The following is a 22,988-nucleotide window of genomic DNA, read 5'->3' on the forward strand; positions in this document are numbered from 1 at the left end:
TTAATTACTTATTTGCCATGTAGAGGTGTAGTTAACTACTGGAACTATACACTACTTTTTTGGCTAAAATAAAATATGGATGAAGTAGGCTATAATTTCCTTTTTTTTACAGTATAAGACCTGCCTAATTTTCACTTGAAACATACTACTTTTTAAAAGTCATTTTAGTTTTAGTGAACTCCATGTTTCATAGGGGTAGCTTAATTTCTTCCAGTGTGAAGTAATTGGTAGCTTGGTGAACTATATTTTCAGAGTTTCTTCCCTAAACACTGGACATAACTTTCTTATTACAGCACAGAACAGGGCCAGCATAGACTGTACTGCACTGCACTGCATGGATGGATGCCAATCTCCCTCCTTCCAACATCATCTAATTTCCCCCTCTTTCTCTCACACATATCAATTATATACACACACATACAGTATTCTCACACACACAAGCTCCCCTGCCATTTTCGTTTTCCATCAGTTTCTTTCTCCCTCTCTTCTCCCTGATATGCCCCCCTCCCATCTCCACAGCACAGCCAGTCAGAAGACGAGAAACGGAGAGGGAAGGAGATGAGAGCTCGATGACCAGGGAGGCCATGTTCTGCTTTTGTAGCTACAATGAGCTCAAAAAGTATTGGGACACGTTGTTTTGGCTCTGTACTCCAGCACTTTGGATTTGAAATGATACAATGAGTCTGAGGTTAAAGGCTCTATACTCCAAAAGTTTCGATTTTAAATCAAATATTTGAGGGTATTTTCATCTATATCGAGTGAACCGTTTAGACATTACAGCACTCTTTGTACATAGTCCAAAAAGGGCGCCGAAAATATTGGGACAAATTCACTTCTAAGTGTATATAAGTGAAAAGATTAGTATTTGGTATCATATTCCTAGCACACAATGATTACATTGCATCCTATATCATACCCCCCATCCATGTCTCAAGGCTTAAAAATCCTTCTTTAACCTGTCTCCTCCCCTTCATCTACACTGATTTGAAGTGGATTTAACAAGTGACATCAATAAGGGATCATAGCTTTCACCTGGATTCAGCTGGTCAGTCTATGCCATGAAAAGAGCAGGTGTTCATAATGTTTTGTACACTTAGTGTATATTTGTCCCAATACTTATGCTCCCCTAAAACAGGGGACTATGTACAGAAAGTACTGTGATTCCCTAAACGGTTCACTCGATATGGATGAAAATACCCTCAAATACTTGATTTAAAAAATTGGAACTTTGAGTATAGAGCCAAAATAAGAAAAAAATGCTTCACTGTCCCAATAATTACGGAGGACACCAGATTTCTGTCTGATGCCCCTCTCACATAGCAGAAGGAAGAAAAAAATAATGAAAAAAAAGGATACACACTGGGCACACACCAGTTGAATCAACGTTGTTTCCATGTCATTTCAATGAAATGAGTCATTTCAAATTACATTGAACCAACGGGGAATAAACGTTGAATTGACATCTGTGCCCATTGGGTTGGGAGATGTTGCTCTCTTCCCCCCTTCTCCCCTCTCTCTCCCAAAAGCACACTCTCCATTTCTTCCTCTCTTGCTTTGTCTCTCCACTCAAAAAGACTGATGGGTCACTGGTCCTGCCCAAAAACAATTGCTGCCTGTGGCTATACATCCTCCGTTAGTCCCGTCTTTCTCCTATTTTCTATTTCCTCCTTGTGTTACGCAGGTCCATTATGTTGCTGTCTTTACATGTCCACAGGCAAGTCTCTCACCCTGCGGGTGTGATTGGGGCACAGTAGCTTAGTATAGGCCAAAATGTATATTCTTTGTACAATGTGTGCGTGTTAGGTTGTGTTTGCACAGGCAGCCCAATTCTGATATTCTTTTCACTAATTGGTCTTTCGACCAATCAGATTGGCTCTGATGTGAAAAGATTTACTGTGATTGGTCAAGAGACCAATTAGTGGAAAAAAATATCAGAATTGGGCTGCCTGTGTAGAAGCAGCCATAGGTCTTTGTTAGCGCAGTGTTAGTCTAGGGTTAGACATGGAATGGTCTGTTAGCCCGCTTTAAGGCCTGTAGCTTCGAATAAATTGGAATAAATTATCTCAGCTCCATGGAGAAATGTGTAGAATTGCATGAAACTGCTGTAAAAATACAAACATTTCTCAGAAAATGTGTCTAAAATTCAGCCACGCAGAAGGCCCGACAAAGCTCTCTTCCACTCCCCCTGCCACGCCCACCACATAAGCCTTTTTGATCCAGAGAAGAACCTGTGTGTGTGTGTGTGTGTGTGTGTGTGTGTGTGTGTGTGTGTGTGTGCACGCGCTTTTCAGAGTTTGCATTTGTGTGTTCATGCGACTGTGTGTATGGCAAAGTATGAGTGTGTGACAGAATGACAGTTTGTTGATGTTGATACCTCCACCACCTTTTGAAGTCTCCCCAGTGTTTCAGGAAGCATCAGGAAATAGGCAATAACCCCCACAAAGCGCCTGCCACACGCTGATGGCAGTGGCCCTAAAGAGCAGGGAGAGAGGGGCTTTGTCCTGCCAACGAGGGGGGCAGCATAGGAGGTCTAGGGGGCACGTCTGCCCCTAACCTAAATCAGCCACACCACAATACAGGAGAGCACAGTATATCACAGCATATAACCCTGGTCCTGACCCATACACATTCAGAGAGTCATGGCTTGTTCCTCTATGTGTCTCTCTTTGCCCCAGTCTAGGCCTAGTCTTTGGTTAAAGTTTGGCAATGGGTGATGGCTATGGGTGGGCCAGGCAGACTGGTGCTGTTTTAGAATTCTCCGTAATAGAGAACACCATTGGCTCTTGACAGATACCAGCCTGGTTCCATCATTACCCACATCTGGACTCTGATCTGAAGAGCTCTTGTCAGTCTGTTATTCCTGCTATGTTATCACTCATCTTTAGCTTCCCCCTACATACTGTACTCAGAGCCAGGGGATATTAGATGTGGCAGAGTTTTGTTAGATAATACTAAGATCATGAAAGGAGCTTATTTGTCTTCTATAGCTGAGGACCACAGGGTAATTTGTCATCTCTTCACAGACATTAGTATCTCCAGCCCCCTGCCCTGCAGTGGTTGGCACTGGAAACTCTCACCCACATAACACACCAGGACCCAGTCACGTGATGTTTTTAACCAGGTCACGGTCCAGTGACACTGAGTGGTGTGTAACCCCCCATCAGGAGGAACAACCGCTCCCCTACTACCCCCCTCATTCCCCTCTCCTACAAGCATTTATCTCTCTGCATGGTTTTGGCAGCAATATGCTTTTCCCAGCGTTTGGCTAGGAGAGATAGAAAGGAGGTGAGAGGGGGAAAAAGGAGGCCTTTTCAAGCGGAGAATGACAGACGCTTTATTAAAAGAGGCAGGGCCCTTTGAGAGACTCGCCCCCCTGGTCCCTCCCCCCGCCCCGTGCGTCTGGCCCATTGTCATAGGGCAATGGCAGCGTAAATGCCCCCCCACCCGCTGGGCGCTAAGTCACTCTACAGACTGGAACAGACCTGCTCACACAGCACAGGCTTTCTCCACCCGAAACACCACGCCTTTTGGGAAATGCCTGGCCCGAGAATTGTTTTTATTGTCTGGCTGTCACAAAAAATACAGGAGGGACAGAGAGATGTGGGGAGACATGTATGGAAGGAGGGACAGCAGAAAAGAAGGGATCAACCTGGGGATGAAAGAGAGAATGAGGGGGGAGCTGGTGGAGAGTAGAGGGAGACAGTAAAGGGAAAGTGGCATGAAGAAAGAGAGACGGAGAGGTAGTGGGAGAGGCGACACAGCGTGAGACTGAGAGGAACATATTTGTTGATGAGTGTGTGTATGTGTGTGTGTCTTTAGATACAGGCAGCATTCCTCTAGAGATAAACCCCCTGGCCCCCCTCACCCCCAGCCTCCCCTCCTGTCCCCTCCCCCTGGACGGGCCCTGTGCACTCAAGTGTGTGTGTCACACTCTCTGGGGGCAAGGGAACGATAGTAGAGTATGAGTGTGTGTGTAAGAGAGACAGAGAGAAAGAGAGAAAAGCGGAGAGGGAGTGGAGGGCCAACAGGCATGCCGGCCAAGATCATCACCTGTGGAGTGAGTAGAAACTGGATTGTGTTCCAATATCTGTCCCCTTCTTTCTTTCAGCACTCTAATCTCTTCACTCTATCCTCTCTCTGTCATGCTACTGACTCTCTGCCAATCTGTCTGTGGGTTTATCTGTCTGCTCTGGGGGTTTTTTATACAGTTTAACCATGTTGTGATCCCTAACTAACCCAAATGCTCCCCATCTGTCCATCTGTATCATCTTACTGCAAACTTTGATTAGACTATCCTTCTATTGTAATCCATTTACTTTCCTAGGTCATCATGCAGATTAGATTCACAGCTTGTTCAGTGCCATTCACCACGCTGCTCTCTGTTTCTGTCTCTCCACATGAACTATTTGGAGGCCTATCCCTCGCTTCCCTCTCTCTATTTGGTATTCCCTTCGCTAATGAATCTGTCCATGTCTCTGTCTGTCACACAGAGAAAGGGAGTGAGGAAAGGAGTGAAGGATAGAGGAAATGGAGATGATGAGTAAAGAGAGGGCTGTTTGAGAGACACACCGTGAAAACACACTTCTCTGTTCCATATTGAAGTCTCCTGATGACGTCTGTCTCATATTAAACAGATTCATCTTTCAGTTCAGTTTTCAATTGAATAGAATAGAACAACAGTGACAGAACGTTGAGTGAATTATTTAACTTTAACTCTCAAAACAGAACTTCTGTTTGTTCATGTTCTGTCCATAACATTCATAGTATTTGGTGTCCCGTAGCAACTACAGCTCTTTGCAGGAGAGAGAGTCGAGCTGGTTGTTTGAGAGTATATTAGGGAGTAGCGGTGCATGTATGTCTGAGATTAGGAGTGTGTGCATGAGAAGTGTGTGTGAGGGGTGTGTGTGTGTGCGTGAGGGGTGCGTGTCCTGTTCTGTAATACTCCTTGTGTTGTGACTTCTTTTAGTCTATCTGTAATGTGATGTCCTGTTGTGGGCTGTCTGTTGTGTGGGGGTGGTAAGTACATTGATGATCAGTACACTGATCTCATTAGCTACATTATTTGACCTTGGCTTCAGTGAAGCTCCTACACTATGCTAGTTTAGGGAGCATGTAGATTCAAAGACACACAGCAGAGAGCTAAGGTGTTCTGTCTGTATACTGTATAGCCAGTGAGATTGCTGTGTAGGAAGGGATTTCAGCTACAGCAGATTTGGTTAAGGATGCTGTGAAGTGCCAGATGATGCAACCTTAAGAAATTTGAACGCTCCAAAGTATGTGCATTGTTGAGAGAATGGGCTAAACATTTTGTACTGTTGTCGCAAATGACTGTATCTGATCAAGTTGCCCTTCTCACTCACTCCCTTGCTCTCGGTCTTGTCCTCTGTCTGTCTCTCTTTTTCACATGCGCGCACACACACACACACACACACACACACACACACACACACACACACACACACGCATCTTTCAAAAGAGCTCGATGCTGCAGCCGTATTGAAACGTCAGTATAGAGATGTATTCAGTGATAGTCGGATTCAAAGCTGTAGATCCACTGACTGTGCTTCTGTTTGATTTCACAGATGACAGCTCAGACTCCCACTGAATTCTCTACACCCCGTCACTCACTCTCTTGGTTCTGATCTCACTCTATAGTGTAACCCCACAGTGACTATATAGCTAGCTGTTAACCTAATTACAGAACAAGTCTATTGCAACCATGGGACTTATTAGCGGTCTCTAGTTGATTCCATATAATTGCATCCTTGTTACCAATAGTAATGATAGTGTAGCTACACAGTAGTACACATGAGGAATGCGTATTGTCTCTCTTTCTTCCAGTCTCTCTCACTCTATATACAGTCCTCTCTCTATTTCTGTGGTTCCCCCAGAAAGATATAGGAAGTGTGAGAACGTGAACAGTTATTATACGCATTTGATCAGAGGGCATAGCTGGAAGCAGACGGACAGACAGATGGACTGTGTTGAGTGAGCGGTTGTAATTGCTCGGCCAGGTTGGTTCCTGTGTGTCCAGAGTCCCTGGGGGTCTCTGTCTGACTGGCTTCTCACCACAACACCACCACCACCCTGACCGGAAACAGCACGTTCACTCTGCAGCTAGCTAGCTCAAATAGACAGAGAAATGGAGGGAGGGAGGCAAAGAAAATCAATGTCCAGAACAAATACAAGTCAGCAAAAGATGGAAATGGAATTGTTGTTTAAGATGTCTCTGCAGGATTATTCAGCGTATGTATGTTGTGGCCCTAGATAGCATGCTATAGCTGTACTATAACAGTTATTATTATGTGCTGGATTTTTCTTGTCATATATGACATGTAAAACCTCTTATTGGCACCTTTCTGCTGGTGGACAAATAGCTGGGGTGGCATCTCAGATATGTATGATCTGCATCTGGTGTTGTTCCGGCAAATTGGTGATGTGCCGTGTGTGTGTGTGTGTGTGTGTGTGTGTTCTACACACGCTTCCTCGCATTAATCCTCTGACGGGGAGCTGTGTAGTTCAGGCTATTCGTAGTGCAGACTCATCGCTGGTTTCTTCATTAGTTAGTGGTTAGATGCCCGTATCAGCCTCACACACAGATCCATGAAACCATAGGAGAGGGAGTGCTCTTCCTCAAGATCAATGGCCGAGCCCCATTCACTATCCCCGGCGGAACAATAGCCTGAGACCAGGCAGCTCTATACTGCCTCCGTGCACTGCTCCTCCTTCCTATCCTAACTGCAGTCTCACACTGTCCTGTCATCCAGGGCTTCAAGTAGAACCATCACTTTTACAGCCTGTCATCAAACACACACACACAGAGTGACGTTTGTGCCGTGGTTTCACACCTACTTAGATACTGAGCGACAGTAATCCCTTACTGTTGAGACTACGTCTGGGACTCACAATGCACACACACACACTGCAGTACACCAGCTCAGCGGTGATGTCATACTGTCTGCCGCAGCACCAGAACACTGAGCGAGAGAGTCAGGGAGGGAGAGAAGGAGAGAAAGCAATGAAAAGAGGGGGAAAATATAGGGGGAAAGGAGGACAGGATTGTATGAGACAGGGGCGAACAAAGGAAGAGGAAGGAAAGCTGGGTAGAATTAATGAAGAATGTGAGGATTAGAGAGAGAGACAGAGGTACAGTGTTTGCGTCAGTGTACAGAGCCTGAGGACAATGGGATACACATAGCATTACAGTGTACTGTGATGCTAATGATGACATGCTGCAGGTTATTGTCTCTCCTTCCATACAGTAAAAGTTCAGTAATAGAACAGTAGAGGGTGATTGATGATGTAGCTCCACTAACCCCAGCCAGTCCCACATCACTGTCCTCTCTAGGGCTTATAGGAGCTAGGCCAATGATGTAAATAAACCCAGGATTGCTGATACTATGTACTGGTACTATGTGGCATGCTTACTTACAAGCCCTTAACCAACAATGCAGTTTTAAGAAAAATAAGTGTTAGGAAAGTATTTACTAAAATAAACTGAAGTAAAAAAAATATATATACAAAAAAGCAACAATAAAATAATAGTAGTGAGGCTATATACAGGGGTACCGGTACAGAGTCAATGTGTGGGGGCACAGGTTAGTCAAGGTAATTGAGGTAATATGTACATTTAGGTAAAGTGACTATACATAGATAATAAACAGAGAGTAGCAGCAGCGTAAAAATGAGGGGTTCAGGAGTCTTATGGTTTGGGGGTAGAAGCTGCTGTTAAGAAGCCTTTAGGACCTAGACTTGGCGCTCCGGTACTGCTTGCCGTGCGGTAGCAGATAAAACAGTCTATGACTTGGGTAGGTGGAGCATTTGGCCATTTTTAGGGCCTTCCTCTGACACCGCCTGGTATAGAGGTCCTGGATGGCAGGAAGCTTGGCCCCAGTGATGTACTGGGCCGTCCACACTACCCTCTGTATTGCCTTGCGGTCGGAGGCCGAGCAGTTGCCATACAAGGCGGTGATGCAACCAGTCAGGATGCTCTCGATGGTGCAGCTGTAGAATCTTTTGAGGATCAGAGGACCCATGCCAAATATTTTCAGTCTCCTGAGGGGGAATAGGCATTGTCGTGCCCTCTTCACGACTGTCTTTGTGTGTTTCGATCATGATAGTTGGTGATGTGGACACCAAGGAACTTGAAGCTCTCAACCTGCTCCACTGCAGCCCCGTCATTAAGAATGGGGGCGTGCTCGGTCCTCCTTTTCCTGTAGTCCAGGATCATCACCTTTGTCTTGATCATGTTGTGGGAGAGGTTGTTGTCCTGGCACCACACTGCCAGGTCTCTGACCTCCTCCCTATAGGCTGTTTCATTGTTGGTGATCAGGCCTACCACTGTTGTGTCGTCGAAAAACGTAATGATGGTGTTGGAGTCGTGCTTGGCCATGCACCCCTGAGGGGCACCCGTGTTGAGGATCAGCATGGCAGATGTGTTGTTACCTACCCTTACCACCTGGGGGCGGCCCGTCAGGAAGTCCAGGATCCAGTTGCAGAGGGAGGTTTTTAGTTCCAGGGTACTTAGCTGATTGATTAGCTTTGAGGGCACTATGGTGTTTTGAAGCCACCGATCAGCCATATTGGCACTTCCCAGTATGAGTAATCCTCTATAGGAATGAATGGAAATCTACAGTATTTCAAATAAATGCATTTTCTTGGTGTAGTGGGGACAGTAACCTCTCAAAATGATACTTTAAGGAAAATGCTTTTTTGTTTTTTTAATGGTTTATTTTTTGTTTTAGCTCACATAATATAATTTAAGTATGCATTAAGGTGTTTGTAATAAAATGAATGTGGCAAAAACGAATGTAGACATTAATAAATATAGCTTCCAAACACAGGATGTTGGTGCCACCTTAATTGGGGAGGACAGGCTTGTGCTAATGGCTGGAGTGGAACAGGTGGAGATGGAGACGCGGCGGCTTTACCACTATGCCCTATCAGTCATCTAGTGTATATATAAGTCATTGAGCTTGACCCACATCCATCTCCATCAGAATGGGTTAGTTAAGATTAGCATGAGGATTTACAAGACAATAGAGGATTGTGTGCGTGTGCGTTTGTTCATCCGTGGCTGTGTGTGTGGATTTGTGTCAGACCGGCTAGTGAGCGAGTGAAAGTTTGTTTACACTGAGAGTGGTGTTACTCTGTGGAAGCCTGGCAGGCAGAGTTTGGGTGTGGCCTACAGAGGGCCCCTTCCACTCTTATCTGACTGCACCAGACATGTACCTCTCCCTAACACACACCACTACAGTCCATACTATCTTACTCATGTACAGTAGAGAAGCCAGATACACACCAACATAAACACACTGTACTGAACAGTAAAAATGTGAATAACTTGTGTAATTGACTTTCAACCAAGTTATTGACCTTGACATGGAGGGCTACTGTTAGTGTAGGGATAGGTCATGTCAGACTTCTGTACTTTCCCTGTGCTGAAATGACCCTCTGACATCTGAACTTTGCCTGACCTTGGCCAAGTTGACCGATGTCCACCTTGTAGGAGTGCATTCCAGAAGGTAAAGTGTGTGTGTGTGTGTGTGTCGTGTCATCAGCTGTTTTTGCTCAAACTGTGTTGAAAAGATGCTCTCTGAGTCACCATGGCAGTGAACACAAACACTCACAATCAAACAAATTACACTCTGACCAGCTATGCACAGTGTTTGGTGGAATATCTAGCACCCTGTGCATCGTATGTGGACAGCATATATTTGAGGCTAAGTAGGTTTCTACATGTCTGTGCACACGCACACACTCACTATGTGAGTATCTATTTCTGTGAGGAGGGTACCCCGCTACGGTAATCTTAACCCTGGTAACAGGTGGGTTTGTGGGTACGACAGGAAGAGTGATTGGGGTGTATTAGGGGGGTCAGTTTGTTGTACTGAAGAAGGCTGGAGGGAGGGGATTTGGGGGCTATCGCCTTTCTCACAGTGGGAGAGACAGAGTAGGCCATTAGAGGAAAGGCCAGAGAGGAAAGAGGCCATGGCTGAACAGGACAACTCTGTCACTGTAAGTAACTGACTGGGGAACTGAAAGAGAGGCACACAACACTGGTTGCTTATACAGCCATATAGCGTTTCTGTTTATCTTCCATAGATAACTAGCTTGCTAAAAGACGATTTATGCAGTCCGGAGGCTCCATACAGAGGGTGTGACGCAATTGAGGAGCCTCCGGAGGCTTGCTGATGCCAAATCAACCTCCGTACCACATCTTCCCTTGACAAATTACTTCACAATAGCTCTGTTCTGTTCTGCGTAGCGCAAGAAGTAGGAATGCACTGACTGCTGCAGAGGCCGCATTGCAGAAAAATGCTGTGTGGCCAATACAGACTGGATTGACCATAAATCGGCTTTAAGTGCTAACAAGTGCTAAGTGCTGTTTGAGGTTCACTCCAAGATGACTGTCTCAGCCTCAACTTTCCACATGGGACAGCAGTTGATCAAAGCTGTCTTTAGTGTGTATAAAACGACAGTGCATGCGTAAGTCTTTAAACGTTTTGAATATGTATATGTCTGTGTGAGTGTGCATTGTTCAAGGTCTTGTACATGAGAAAGTAAAGGTCTCGCATAAAGTTTCCAGAGTGACAGTGTGAGGGTGTTGACAGACAGATGGAGATGGTTAAGGATTGAGGAGAGAAGTGATGGAACGCAAGGATGATCAAGTGGAGGGAATACGTTTCAGGAACAGGTAGGCCTATAAGTGAGAGTCACTTAGTTCTCTTAGACTAACTACATTTCCCAGAAAGCACTGTGGCTTTTCCTTTAACTGGGAAGGAGCGGAGTTAAACAAGATTACATGAACTCTTAAGTAGAGAGTTGGAAACATTGTGACTTTTTCCCTTGACGAATCTCTCGTCTAGTGGCTGAGAGAGAAGTGGTTGTCTGTGCTCAGGCTGTGGAGTTAGCTATCACACTCAAAGGCCTACCGGTCTGTCGCAGGGAAATGCTCTGAAAGATTTACTGCTGCATACAGCTCTCTCACGTTCTCAGTGATCCCCTCTCTTTCCGTCTCTTATTTATGCAGTCTTTTCTTTGCACAGAGCTGCACCACTTGCACTGGTGCTCTGTTGAGGGGTGAGGGTTTGCATCATTAGTTGCCATGCCCACGGCTTGGGCATGTGGGTCCTCATTTTCTCTGTTACCACTGTGTCAAAGTAGGGTCAGTTCCAGTCACTACTGAATGGGGGCCAATGTCACAGTGGCAGTGTGTGTTGTGTAACTTGTGTTGAACACATTTTTGAGTCACTGTGTGTGGTCGCACTTGCTTGGGTGGGTATGTATTTTCATTTCTAAGCCGTTTAACCAATGTGTGCAGTGTGTATGTTTTTGTGTGTGTTTGTAATTCTGTAGGTGGCTGGGACTTGCGATATCACAAAAAGTGTAATGATGTTTGCGCCCGATCTTATTCACATTGATTAATCCCTGGCCATGCTTTGGTCAAGAAACCAGAGAGAAAAATAGGGATGAGCGAAGGAGAATGAGAGCTGGACAGCTAGACAGACGGAGTGATACTACATGTAAAGACCTAGACATTGAGCAAATGAGTCCTGAGGAGTGTGGGAATAATTGATAGCGATATATGTTGTAGAAAGACTCATGCTGGGGGAAGGAGGGTTTGCCGCAGTAGACCCTCTCTCCCTCATCCAACTCTTCCCCCTTCTCTCTCCCCATCTCCCTCTCTCATCTCCCTCTCTCGTTTTCTCTCCTCATCTCCCTCTCTCGTTCTCTCCCTCTATCTCTCTTCCCCTCCTCATGTCCCTCTATCTCTACCCCCTTTTCTCTCCTCATCTCTCTCTCTCTCTCTCTCTCTTCCCCCATGTCTATCTCTCTCTCCCCATGTCCCTCTCTCTGTCTCTTCCTCTCTCTCTCATGCCGCATGAGTGATCCTGTTTCAGCACCCCTGTCTGAGAGAGGCATGACGCCCCCAGACACAAACAAAACAGAGACTAAAACAGGGCCACACCATGTGTTAGACCATGAGCCAGAGCATTCACTAAACACACACCCTACCACCCCAGAACACCAGCCAGACTGCCAGCCAGAGCACTGGGCAGAGCAGACACACACCAGAACACCAGCATGTCCCCTGGTCTTATCACCTACTGTATGTGCAGAGGTAAAGCAAGTCTCAGATGTGAGAGACTCCGAATGAGGCTAAGGTTTGCATCCTAAATGGCACCCCATTCCCTACTTTTGACCATTAACCTATGTATGGAATACTGTAGGGTGCCATTTGGGACGCAGCTGGTTCATGGGGACGGGGATGGAGCCTGGGACAGAAGCTCTGTCTGTCTTTATGTGGATGCAAATCACCTGCACCCCTCCTTTAGGGTCCCCAGCCTGCCAGGCCTGCTTCTGATTGGCCAATGGGAGGGGGCTGGCCCAACTGTCCTATCCTGTTCAATAACAGTGTGGAGGGAGATGAAGGAAACACCAATGGAAAGCATTTATAGTCTTGTACTGTCTGTGTGTCTTTTGACTTTGTATGGTTTTGATTTGAATGAAGGTTTATGACAATAATATAAATATCTCTCCTTCTATGTGCCTCTCTTCACCCCCCTCTATCTCTCCCCTTTCTCTCCCTCAGGCTGATGCTGTCACTAGTTTTCTGCGGGCGGCTCGTTCTGGTAACATGGACAAGGCCCTCGACCATATAAAGAACGGCATAGACATCAACACAGCCAATCAGGTGAGAGAGCTGCAAGGCCCGGTAGCCAATCAAAATGGTTGTGGAGAGTTCATTAATACATGTCTCCAAACTCTGAAATTCATTTTGGATTCACCAGGATCAAGCAAAGCCTTCCTGTTTGTAAAAGTCTCAATCAGCTAATGGAACTGATTTATTACACTCTTTCATTTAATTTGTCCATTTGCGTTGGCTGTGGAACTAGTATTTCACAACGTTGGGTCATCATACTGCAGCGCTAGAATAATGCATGAATAAAAGTATGAAAACAAGTTAACTACTGTATAGGCACATTAGATCAAATAAAGATGAGTCATCTTTCAGACCATGTCAAAACGACAGCGCGTGCACACACACACACACACACACAGGAAGAGTCTTATCAGCAAAGTTCAGATGCAGTGTTATGAAGGGAGCGCAGGAATGGATAGAGGGAAAGAGAAAACATGGAAGAGCAGGAAATGGCAAGAGAGAGAGGAAAGAATATTTCACTGGCTAGTCACTGGCTAACATTCATGTTTTTTTATCATCCAATGCAGTGCAACTCTAAATCTAGTCAGTCTACTGTATCTTAGTCTATGCCGCTCTGACATTGCTCGTCCATATATTTAGATATTCTTAATTCCATTCCTTTACTTAGAATTGTGTGTATTGGGTATATGTTGTGGAATTGTTAAATATTACTTGTTAGATAGTACTGCACTGTCGGAGCTAGAAACACAAGCATTTCGCTACACCCGCAATAACATCTGCTGAACATGTGTATGTGACAAATAAAATTTGATTTGATTTTTGATTTGACTTGTTGGTTATCCCACAAACACATGTTACAGAAGCAATCTAAGAAACTATTATGTTGATAAAATGCTGAGTGTTACAGTGAGATGGATGTAATGCACTTGTGTACTGCACGCCACCAGTTTAAAGCTAAGACATTGACAACAAATATTGACATAGTAAAATAAATGAAAGCGTATAAAAAATAATTAGAATAACATTTCATGCTGAAACCCTGATATTAAACACCAATGGTATTCAGTATTTGATGGTTTATATTTACTATAGGACAATGCTTTGTCATTCCATTTTCTATTTTAAAATAATCTTATTTAATTATTTTAGATGTGATAAGGCCAGAGAGAGGGCCAGAGATAATTACAGATGTCTGTGATAATCTGAAGTAAACCCAAAAGGGCCCCTAGATATCTTGTGATAGATTTCAGAAAATCCTCGAAAGATACCAAAATTCTGATAGTTTACTGGTACATTTTGAAAGTTTACAGTAATTTACCCGCCCTAGACATGAACCTTCTTATGATGGGATAAAGGTCCGCCATTTTGCTGTGATAAGAAGTTGTGTAAAATAATACATTCTAAGAATTGATCTGCAATGTATGTTTGTTAGCTAGTTAGCCAGTCAGTTTTAGAGAAACTATACCATAAATGTTTCAAATGAATAGCGGTACACCACTGATGTAATGATCCTCCTCTCTGTTGGACTGAGGTGATTGACTGCATCCCGAATGGCAACATATGAGGCAGCAGGTAGCCTAGTGGTTAAGAACATTGGGCCAGTAAGAGAAAGGTTTGAGTCCCTGAGCCAACTAGGTGGAAAATCTGCCGATGTGCCCTTGAGCAAGGCGCTTAACTGTAATTGCGCCTGTAAGTCGCTCTGGATAAGAGTGTCAGGTAAATGTAATAATTCCCTACAAAATGCACTACTTTTGACCAGGGCCTATAGCACTACATAGAGAATAGGGTTCCATTTTGGACTCATCCATCGTCTCTCTCTTGGCTTGAAATGTGTTTGATGTGATATCAGCCAGCAGAATATCTGTCTTGACTCTGGTCCAACTCAGTGTACAGTGTGTTCTGTTCTGCTCCAATACCTGCTCGGTGGATTGTCCCTGACTGTGTGTACTGTATATCATTATTTGTCTTGAATGTGAATTACTGTGTTAGTTATTTTTGTGTGTAAGATTTAAGTGTGTGCAATATGTGTGTGTGTTTGCATGACATGTCTGTACTGTGTGTGTGTGTGTGTGTGTGTGTGTGTGTGTGTGTGTGTGTGTGTGTGTGTGTGTGTGTGTGTGTGTGTGTGTGTGTGTGTGTGTGTGTGTGTGTGTGTGTGTGTGTGTGTGTGTGTGTGTGTGTGTGTGTGTGTGTGTGTGAGGCCCAGGTAGCCAGTCTCTCTGCAGTAGGTGACAGGTAGGGAAGAGGGGGAAGGTGTTAAATAGGGTAGGGGTTACTCTTCGGGCCCATCTCCTCCCTCCTGCCTGCTTTACCCTGAGGCTGCTCCCATGGTGGCCAGAGACAACGCCGTGAGGGGGATGAGGTTGCCTATAGGCCATACAAACAGGGCAGCAGAGTGTGTGTGATTCTCCAGCTCATTAGGCCAGCTTAGCCATGGTTTGCTAAACACTCTACCTCTGTACTATAATGCTCCAATCAAGATTAGCATCAAACACATTCCCAGGTTAAACGATCCTAATGAACATAGGATTCGGTACATGCATACAAGTAGGTGTAAAGAGACCTCAGGCTGCTGAAGAGAGACACCCTGTGGTAACCAGTACATTTTATCTGCAGTCTCAGGTTACCATTGACAGCCATTCTCCTTCAAATCATGTATAATGCAATGTGTGTCATTTCAAACCAAGTCTGTATTAGTGTTTTGGAATTGTCTCAAGTGTGTTGAGTGTGGTTGTGAAATTGGATGTGACATTGGTTGTGTGTGAGTGTCTCCCAGTGTGTTGTTGTTGTTGCTGTATTTGTTGTTGTGCAGAGTGAGGTGTCAGCCTGATGGAGGTTAGGTGGAGGCTTGGCTGTGGCAGTCGTGTCTCTTGTACCCAGTCTGAGTAGATACGTCTGCCATGGGCTAGCTCACCGGCCACCCAGCTGGACTGCCTCTCTCCCTACCCTCCCTGCCTACCTCCCTCCCCTTCCTCTTCAACCCTCCTCTCCTCACACCCTCAAGTTATTTCTCTCTCTCTTATTTCTCTCTTTTCTCTCTACTTATTTTTTCCCCTCCTTTGTCATTCTCTTTATTCCTCATGCTCCATTTCCCATCTTTGCTTCCACCCCCCTCCCTCCCCCTCTCCCCCTCCAGTCTGCAGTAGAGTGATGGTGTGCTGTGGTCTCTCCACTCAGAGGAATAATATCAGTGGTGTGGGAAAGGTCCAACCTCACATGTCCTGTGTCACTGAAGGAAGGCTGTGTGAGGTCAGACCTATCTCACACAGCTCGTATTCTTCCCAGCCCCGAGACCACCGGCCTGCCATCCCCCTCCCATCCTCTTCCTCCTCCTCACCATCATCAGCATCATAATTCCGGCAAACGTTATTGCTAACTGAGCACTGTTAATCTCTAGTAGATACTGTATGTGTAGAGGCTGTTTGTCCTGACCATACGGTACAGTTGGACTCAGTTACATACTTTTGCATTTTATCCATCTAGGAAGAGCTGTATAATAAGCAGAGCAGTTCTTGTCTGGGGATCTGATCCTTTGGTGTGTCTCAGTGTGAGATTGCGTTCAGTGTGTGGGTTCTGACTTGTTGGTGGGATTATAGTGTGTGAGAGCGGAGTGTGTGATGGAGGCCAAAAGGTCTGTGTTTTTTAGTTCTGTGTGTGCTGTGTGTGTAGTGTGTGCAGTGTGTGTTAGGGACCCTACAGTGTGAGGTCTGCTCTTCTCTCTCTCCTCCCTCAGAATGGTCTCAACGGGTTGCATCTGGCCTCTAAAGAAGGCCACGTTAAAATGGTGCTGGAGTTACTACATGGAGGCATCGATGTGGAAACCCAGACTAAGGTACTCCCACAACCGCCTGCACATTACCACATTACCACTCATGTACTCCACAAAGCCTATGCCACCACCAAAGTACAATATACTGCATACTCAAATGATTCTACTTACCGTAAAACTTCAATTAAAACGCTGAGTCTCAAATAGCCGCTTGTCCCTTAGCGGGCAACGATATACAGTTCAGCAAATCAAATCAATCAGCTATTTCAAATAAATGCTGGGTCTAAATTAATTGTTTACGAGGTTGCCATGAATTACCATGAATTGTTTTGAAGATTTAATATTTGATTTGTTACAATTCAGTAAAAAAATTATGGTAAACATCCGTTTTTATCGCCAGTAAGAAACTGCTAACCAGTGACTGCTAACAGCTGAGAACTGCTAGCTAACGGGCAGGCACAAAAAAAAAGTAAACGACTTCGGGAGTACAGACCCCCAGAAATCTGCCAATCGACCTCTGGTGAAAGTAAGAACTGGTGAAAATGCACAGTTAAAGAGGAGAATAATTATTCTGTCAAATAAATTATTTTTTCCTAAATAAAGGCATATTAAGACAAAAGAAATGTGACACAGTGTGTAAATGATAACCCATTACTGCAGGAAATTAAGAAATTGATTAGATTGCTAGAATTAAAACAATTAACTTCGCAAATGAGCAAAAGCTGTGTGCATTAAGGAAATAGACGCCTAGCCTGTTGTGTTCAGTGATTTAAGCAAATAAACGCCTGGGCTATGAATTGAAGTTTTACGGTATTAAAGCTTACTACTACTTACAAGTACTACACTACTTTAGATGCTTTCACACAAACATTATGTCTCATGTCTTGTCTTGTCCTGTGCCTCCACAGAAAGGCAACACAGCTCTGCACATTGCTGCCCTGGCTGGGCAGGAGCAAGTGGTGGCAGAGCTGGTAAATTACGGGGCCAACATCAATGCCCAGTCCCAGGTGAGACCCCCACCAGTGTCAGAAGAGACCCCGACCCCACTGGCAGAACCCCCTGCAGAAGAGCCACCAGCCACAACGGATACACATACAGTTAGATACAGTTATAATACAGTTATGCTGCATTATACTGCATGGAACTCAGGGTTTGGGGTCTGAATTTCGGAATGTATTTTGATTCAACCCATTAATTGAAATTTGAATTTGAATTAAAGGAAGTATAATTTAATTCAAAGAAATTGAACTGAGACATGAAACATGAAAGTCTCATTCCTTTGCCACATCTGCCAGTTATTACTAAAAAGAATAAAGATACCATTTCAACATAAGTTAGATTTTAACTGACATTTTTCATCAGCATTTTGATTTGTGTTTTTGTCATGAAATGTTAGGTAGTTCCCTTCCATTCTGGAGGGTTTGAACTAATGGGACATTTATTTTTTACCCCCAGATATTTAATAACATGTAAGCAAATTACGAATTATTACAGACAACCTACAAAATTATCTTAGAATATTTCCAGACCACTGTAATTATTTAAAACTTAAACTTAAATGTATTTTTTCATTATGTTATACATAGTATAGTACTGTACCATACATGATGTCAAAATAAATATTTGTATAGTGAATTGTAGCTATTTGAATTTCATTGAATTTCCTTTAATTGTACTTAATTTATTTCAAATTCAATGCAATTTCTGCTTCCTGTGGGATGAGCCCAATTCAATTAAAATTCAACTATTGCTGTGAGCAGCATTGAGAGCAGCATTAACAGGGTCCGGGTAATAGAAATAGCACCTCTTGGTCACTCGTCGGGCACTCTGGCAATGAAATGGGCAAAGGCCATACCTTTAAGCATGTTTACCAATTGCACGTTTTCCAAATTGCACGATTCTGCCTCTAATATGTGATGAGGTATGTCTACTACATGCTACCATGCTACTGCCCTAGACTACTGTCCCTTCCAACTTCATGTTTACCAAATTCCATTCCCCTAAGTCCTATGGTTCAATAGTTATAGCCTTCAGTTCACAGTAGCGCCTCAGTAAAGGCCATCTTTAACCACAACACATTTTCCTTAGCAATTTAGCTAGGGTCTAGTTCGGAGATTCTACATATCAAATATTCAGTGAATCTGAGTTGTGGTTCATGTGAAGAAGAAATGTTAAATCATTTTAGCATTAGCATTACACTAGCACTTTTTTGGTCAAAGTCATATGACCTGTGTTTCCCATCATATTTTAAGATATCAACACTAAACTTTGTACATATCTTCAGGGACATGTTGTCAATCACCTGTACGAGTTGGATTTGATAGTTTGGGCAAATGTTTTGAATGTGTTTTGAATGTGTGCATGGTTTTTAATTAACTGTAGTGCTACATTACCTAGGGGCCAATGAGTGCATCATAGGTACGCATGATGAGTTCAACCATCCTGCCAAATTCTACAACATTTTACCCATGTGTTGTTGAGATATTGACCAAAAGGAAAAATGCACAAAGAAGAACACTAACAAAAGCAATATGGTTCCTGCACCTTTGGCGCTAGGATCCCTAATTAAAGAGAGCTATTTTCAATACACTTCAGAATTGACCCCAACCCTGATTGAGTAAAAATAAAGAAAGAAAGTCACACACTCTACTGTATATATGCTCATGAATTTGTTGGGAGCATTTATAGTGTGCAACTTTCTTTATTTTTACACAGTTTCAGTTTACTATTCCGTTAGTCAGCACCTCTACTAACATTTTTGGGTGTGCATAAGCTCCTGCATTTGGCCCAACTCCCGATTGAAACATGATGTCAGGCCATCGTACACTCTTAGAAAAAAGGGTCTCACTCTAACCTAAAAGGGTTCCCCATAGGAAAACCCTTTGCAGAACCCTTTTTGGTTCCACGTAGGACCCTTTTGGTTCCAGGTAGAAATCTTTTGGGTTCTACCTGGAACCAAAAGGGTCCTACGTGGAACCAAAAAGGGTTCTCCCATGGAGACAGCCGAAGAACCCTTTTGGAACCCTCTTTTCTAAGAGTGTATTAGCTAAATGCAACTCTGTTAATATCTGTCTGCCTTCTTGTCTTTCTGTGTGCTTGTGCTTCCTCTGTGTGTGTGTGTGTGTGTGTGTGTGTGTGTGTGTGTGTGTGTGTGTGTGTGTGTGTGTGTGTGTGTGTGTGTGTGTGTGTGTGTGTGTGTGTGTGTGTGTGTGTGTGTGTGTGTGTGTGTGTGTGTGTGTGTGTGTGTGTGTGTGTTGCTGCTGTGTTGTGCTCCTTCCTGTGTGTATGTGTCCATGTGTGTGTCTGTCTGTAACAGAAGGGCTTCACTCCGCTCTACATGGCCGCACAAGAGAATCATCTAGAAGTTGTGAAGTTCCTTTTGGAGAACGGGGCCAATCAAAGCATTCCTACTGAGGTAACAGCCAATCAGCAGATTCAGGGTTGCAAAATGCAGGGCCTCCCGAGTGCTGCAGGGGTCTAAGGTACTACATCACAGTGCTTGAGGTGTCACAACAGCCCCGGGTTTGATCCCAGGCTGTGTGACTGCTGGACGTGACCGGAAGACCCATGAGGCGGCGCACAATTGGCTCAGCGTCGTCAGGGTTAGGGGAGGGTTTGGCAAGCCAGTATCTCCTTGTTCCATCGTGCTCTAGTGACTCCTTGTGGCTGGCCGGCGCCTGCAAGCTGAAGTATACCATGTTTTGGAGGACGAATGGTTCTCGACCTTCACCTCTCCGAGTCCGTAGGGGAGTTGCAGCAATGGGACAAGACTGTAACTACCAATTGGGGAGAAAAAGGGGTAAAACATTTTTTTTTTAACTTTCACCAAATTCCCTGATTTTTCAGGAATCCAGGTTGGAACATTCCCAGAATCAGGAAGGTTTAAGCAGGAAATGATTCATTTTCGAACTTTACAACACACCTCCTGTAGTATTCCCTGTACCGCTTATCAACCCTTTTGACTCTCACTGTCCTTCCCTTCCCCATCTGTCTCTCTGGGTCACTAAACCTTTCTTCGCCTCTGTCTCCGCTTCTCTCTCTTCTGTCAGGATGGCTTTACCCCTCTCGCCGTGGCTCTTCAGCAGGGACATGAGAACGTTGTGGCCCTGCTCATCAATTACGGCACCAAGGGCAAAGTTCGCCTCCCCGCACTGCACATAGCAGCGCGGAACGATGACACGCGCACAGCTGCTGTGCTTCTACAGAACGACCCCAACGCAGACGTCCTGAGCAAGGTAGGTACTCACCGTGTGTTTGTCTTCACTTAGTTTAGTGTGTCCCAGAGCGAGTGGAGGAGACGTTACTTACAAATTAGAACACGTCAAGGCCTTCAGTATAAGAGCTCTGGTCTCCTGTGTGTCCCTACAGACAGGTTTCACACCGCTTCATATCGCTGCACACTACGAGAACCTGAGTGTAGCCCAACTGTTGCTCAACAGAGGAGCCAATGTCAACTTCACCCCTAAGGTAAGTCTGTTTCCCTCTGCCCTAGCATCACTGACACATTGTATTGTTACCAGTCCCGCAACGGGTCTCTTCCTGGTCTTACTGCTTATCTCCTCTGCAATTCTCTCTAGAATGGCATCACACCTTTGCACATCGCATCCAGGAGGGGGAATGTGATCATGGTACGACTCCTGCTGGACCGAGGAGCACAGATTGATGCCAAGACCAAGGTACTGTACTGCATCCCCTTTGTCTCTCTCTAGTCTCTAGTGTCAAGCCCTGTCCTGTTACACAAATGATACTATATTGCCCTAGACCAGTGAATAACTGTCCTCTCTCTCTCGCTCCAGGATGAGTTGACTCCACTGCACTGTGCTGCCAGGAATGGACATGTGAGGATCATTGAGATCCTGTTGGACCAAGGGGCTCCCATCCAGGCCAAGACCAAGGTACACCTAACGCTAATCCACCAAGGCCTAATCCCTGGACAGTTGTGCTCAAATACTGCATGCACACAACATAATAAGTAATGGATTGCATCATCCCTCTCTCTTCCCCCCCCACTCTCCTACAGAACGGCCTGTCTCCCATCCACATGTCAGCACAGGGGGACCACATGGACTGTGTGAGGCAACTAATGCAATACAATGCTGCAATTGATGACATCACACTGGACCACCTGACCCCCCTGCATGTGGCGGCCCACTGTGGGCACCACCGCATGGCCAAAGTGCTGCTGGACAAGGGAGCCAAACCCAACTCCCGTGCACTGGTCAGTACTACAATCCTACGTACAGATGAAGTCGGAAGTTTACATACACTTAGGTTGCAATCATTAAAACTCGTTTTTCAACCACTCCGCAAATTTCTTGTGAAAACTATAGTTTGTTAACAAGTCGGTTAGGACATCTACTGTGTGCATGACACAAGTAATTTTTCCAACAATTGTTTACAGACAGATTATTTCACTGTATCACAATTCCACTGGGTCAGAAGTTTGCATACACTAAGTTGACTATGCCTTTAAACAGCTTGGAAAATTACAGAAAGTTATGTCATGGCTTTAGAAGCTTCTGTTAGGCTAATTTACATCATTTTAGTCAATTGGAGGTTTACCTGTGGATGTATTTCAAGGCCTACCTTCAAACTCAGTGCCTCTTTGCTTGACATCATGGGAAAATCAAAAGAAATCAGCCAAGACCTCAGAAAAATTATGGTAGACCTCCACAAGTCTGGTTCATCCTTGGGAGCAATTTCCAAATGCCTGAAGGTACCACGTTCATCTGTACAAACAATAGTATGCAAGTATAAAAACCATGGGACCACGCAGTTGTCATAGCGCTCAGGAGATGAACGTTCTTTGGTGCGAAATGTGCAAATCAATCCCAGAACAGCAAAGGAACTTTTGAAGGTGCTGGAGGAAACAGGTACAAAAGTATCTATATCCTGTCACGATCATTTGTAGAGACGGACCAAGGCGCAGCGTGATTAAAGTCCCACATAATTTATTAAAGTGAAACTATCAAACAAAAACAAACAACGAACCGTGACTACAGAGGTGCGCACATGCACTAACTCAAAATACAAAATTCAATATCCCACAAAACACAGGTGGGAACAAACACTACTTAAATATGATACCCAATTAGAGACAACGATTACCAGCTGCCTCTAATTGGTAATCATACAAATCACCAACATAGAAAATTAAAACTAGAACCCCACATAGAAATAATAAACTAGAACACCCCCCAGTCACGCCCTGACCTACTCCACCATAGAAAATAAAGGCTCTCTATGGTTAGGACGTGATAAATCTACAGTAAAGCGAGTCCTATATCGACATAACCTGAAAGGGCGCTCAGCAAGGAAGAAGCCACTGCTCCAGAACCGCCCAAAAAAAGCCACGGTTTGAAACTGCACATGGGGACAAAGATCGTACTTTTCAGAAAAATGTCCTCTGTTCTGATGAAACAAAAATAGAACTGTTTGGCCATAATGACCATTACGTTTGGAGGAAAAAGGGGGAGGCTTTCCCGAAGAACACCATCCCAACCGTGAAGCACGGTGGTGGCAGCATCATGTTGTGGGGGTGCTTTGCTGCAG

At 44.6% G+C, this 22,988-nt stretch overlaps 1 protein-coding gene across 21 annotated transcripts in view; it reads left to right on the plus strand.

Moving 5' to 3' along the window:
- Window positions 1-22,988, plus strand: part of LOC129853625 (ankyrin-1-like) — a 192,295-nt gene that overhangs the window by 121,278 nt on the left and 48,029 nt on the right. For 12 of the 21 annotated variants that reach the window (XM_055919851.1, XM_055919862.1, XM_055919854.1 and 9 more), the window contains 9 exons: window positions 12,596-12,697; window positions 16,401-16,499; window positions 17,345-17,533; window positions 19,753-19,851; window positions 20,486-20,671; window positions 20,805-20,903; window positions 21,014-21,112; window positions 21,233-21,331; window positions 21,457-21,654. In XM_055919851.1, the coding sequence (XP_055775826.1) occupies window positions 12,596-12,697; window positions 16,401-16,499; window positions 17,345-17,533; window positions 19,753-19,851; window positions 20,486-20,671; window positions 20,805-20,903; window positions 21,014-21,112; window positions 21,233-21,331; window positions 21,457-21,654 (1,170 nt within the window). The other 9 variants (XM_055919857.1, XM_055919872.1, XM_055919864.1 and 6 more) reach the window with 6 other exon arrangements.

This window comes from Salvelinus fontinalis, chromosome 4 (assembly GCF_029448725.1).
Source record: "Salvelinus fontinalis isolate EN_2023a chromosome 4, ASM2944872v1, whole genome shotgun sequence".
NCBI classification, from domain to species: Eukaryota; Metazoa; Chordata; class Actinopteri; order Salmoniformes; family Salmonidae; genus Salvelinus; species Salvelinus fontinalis.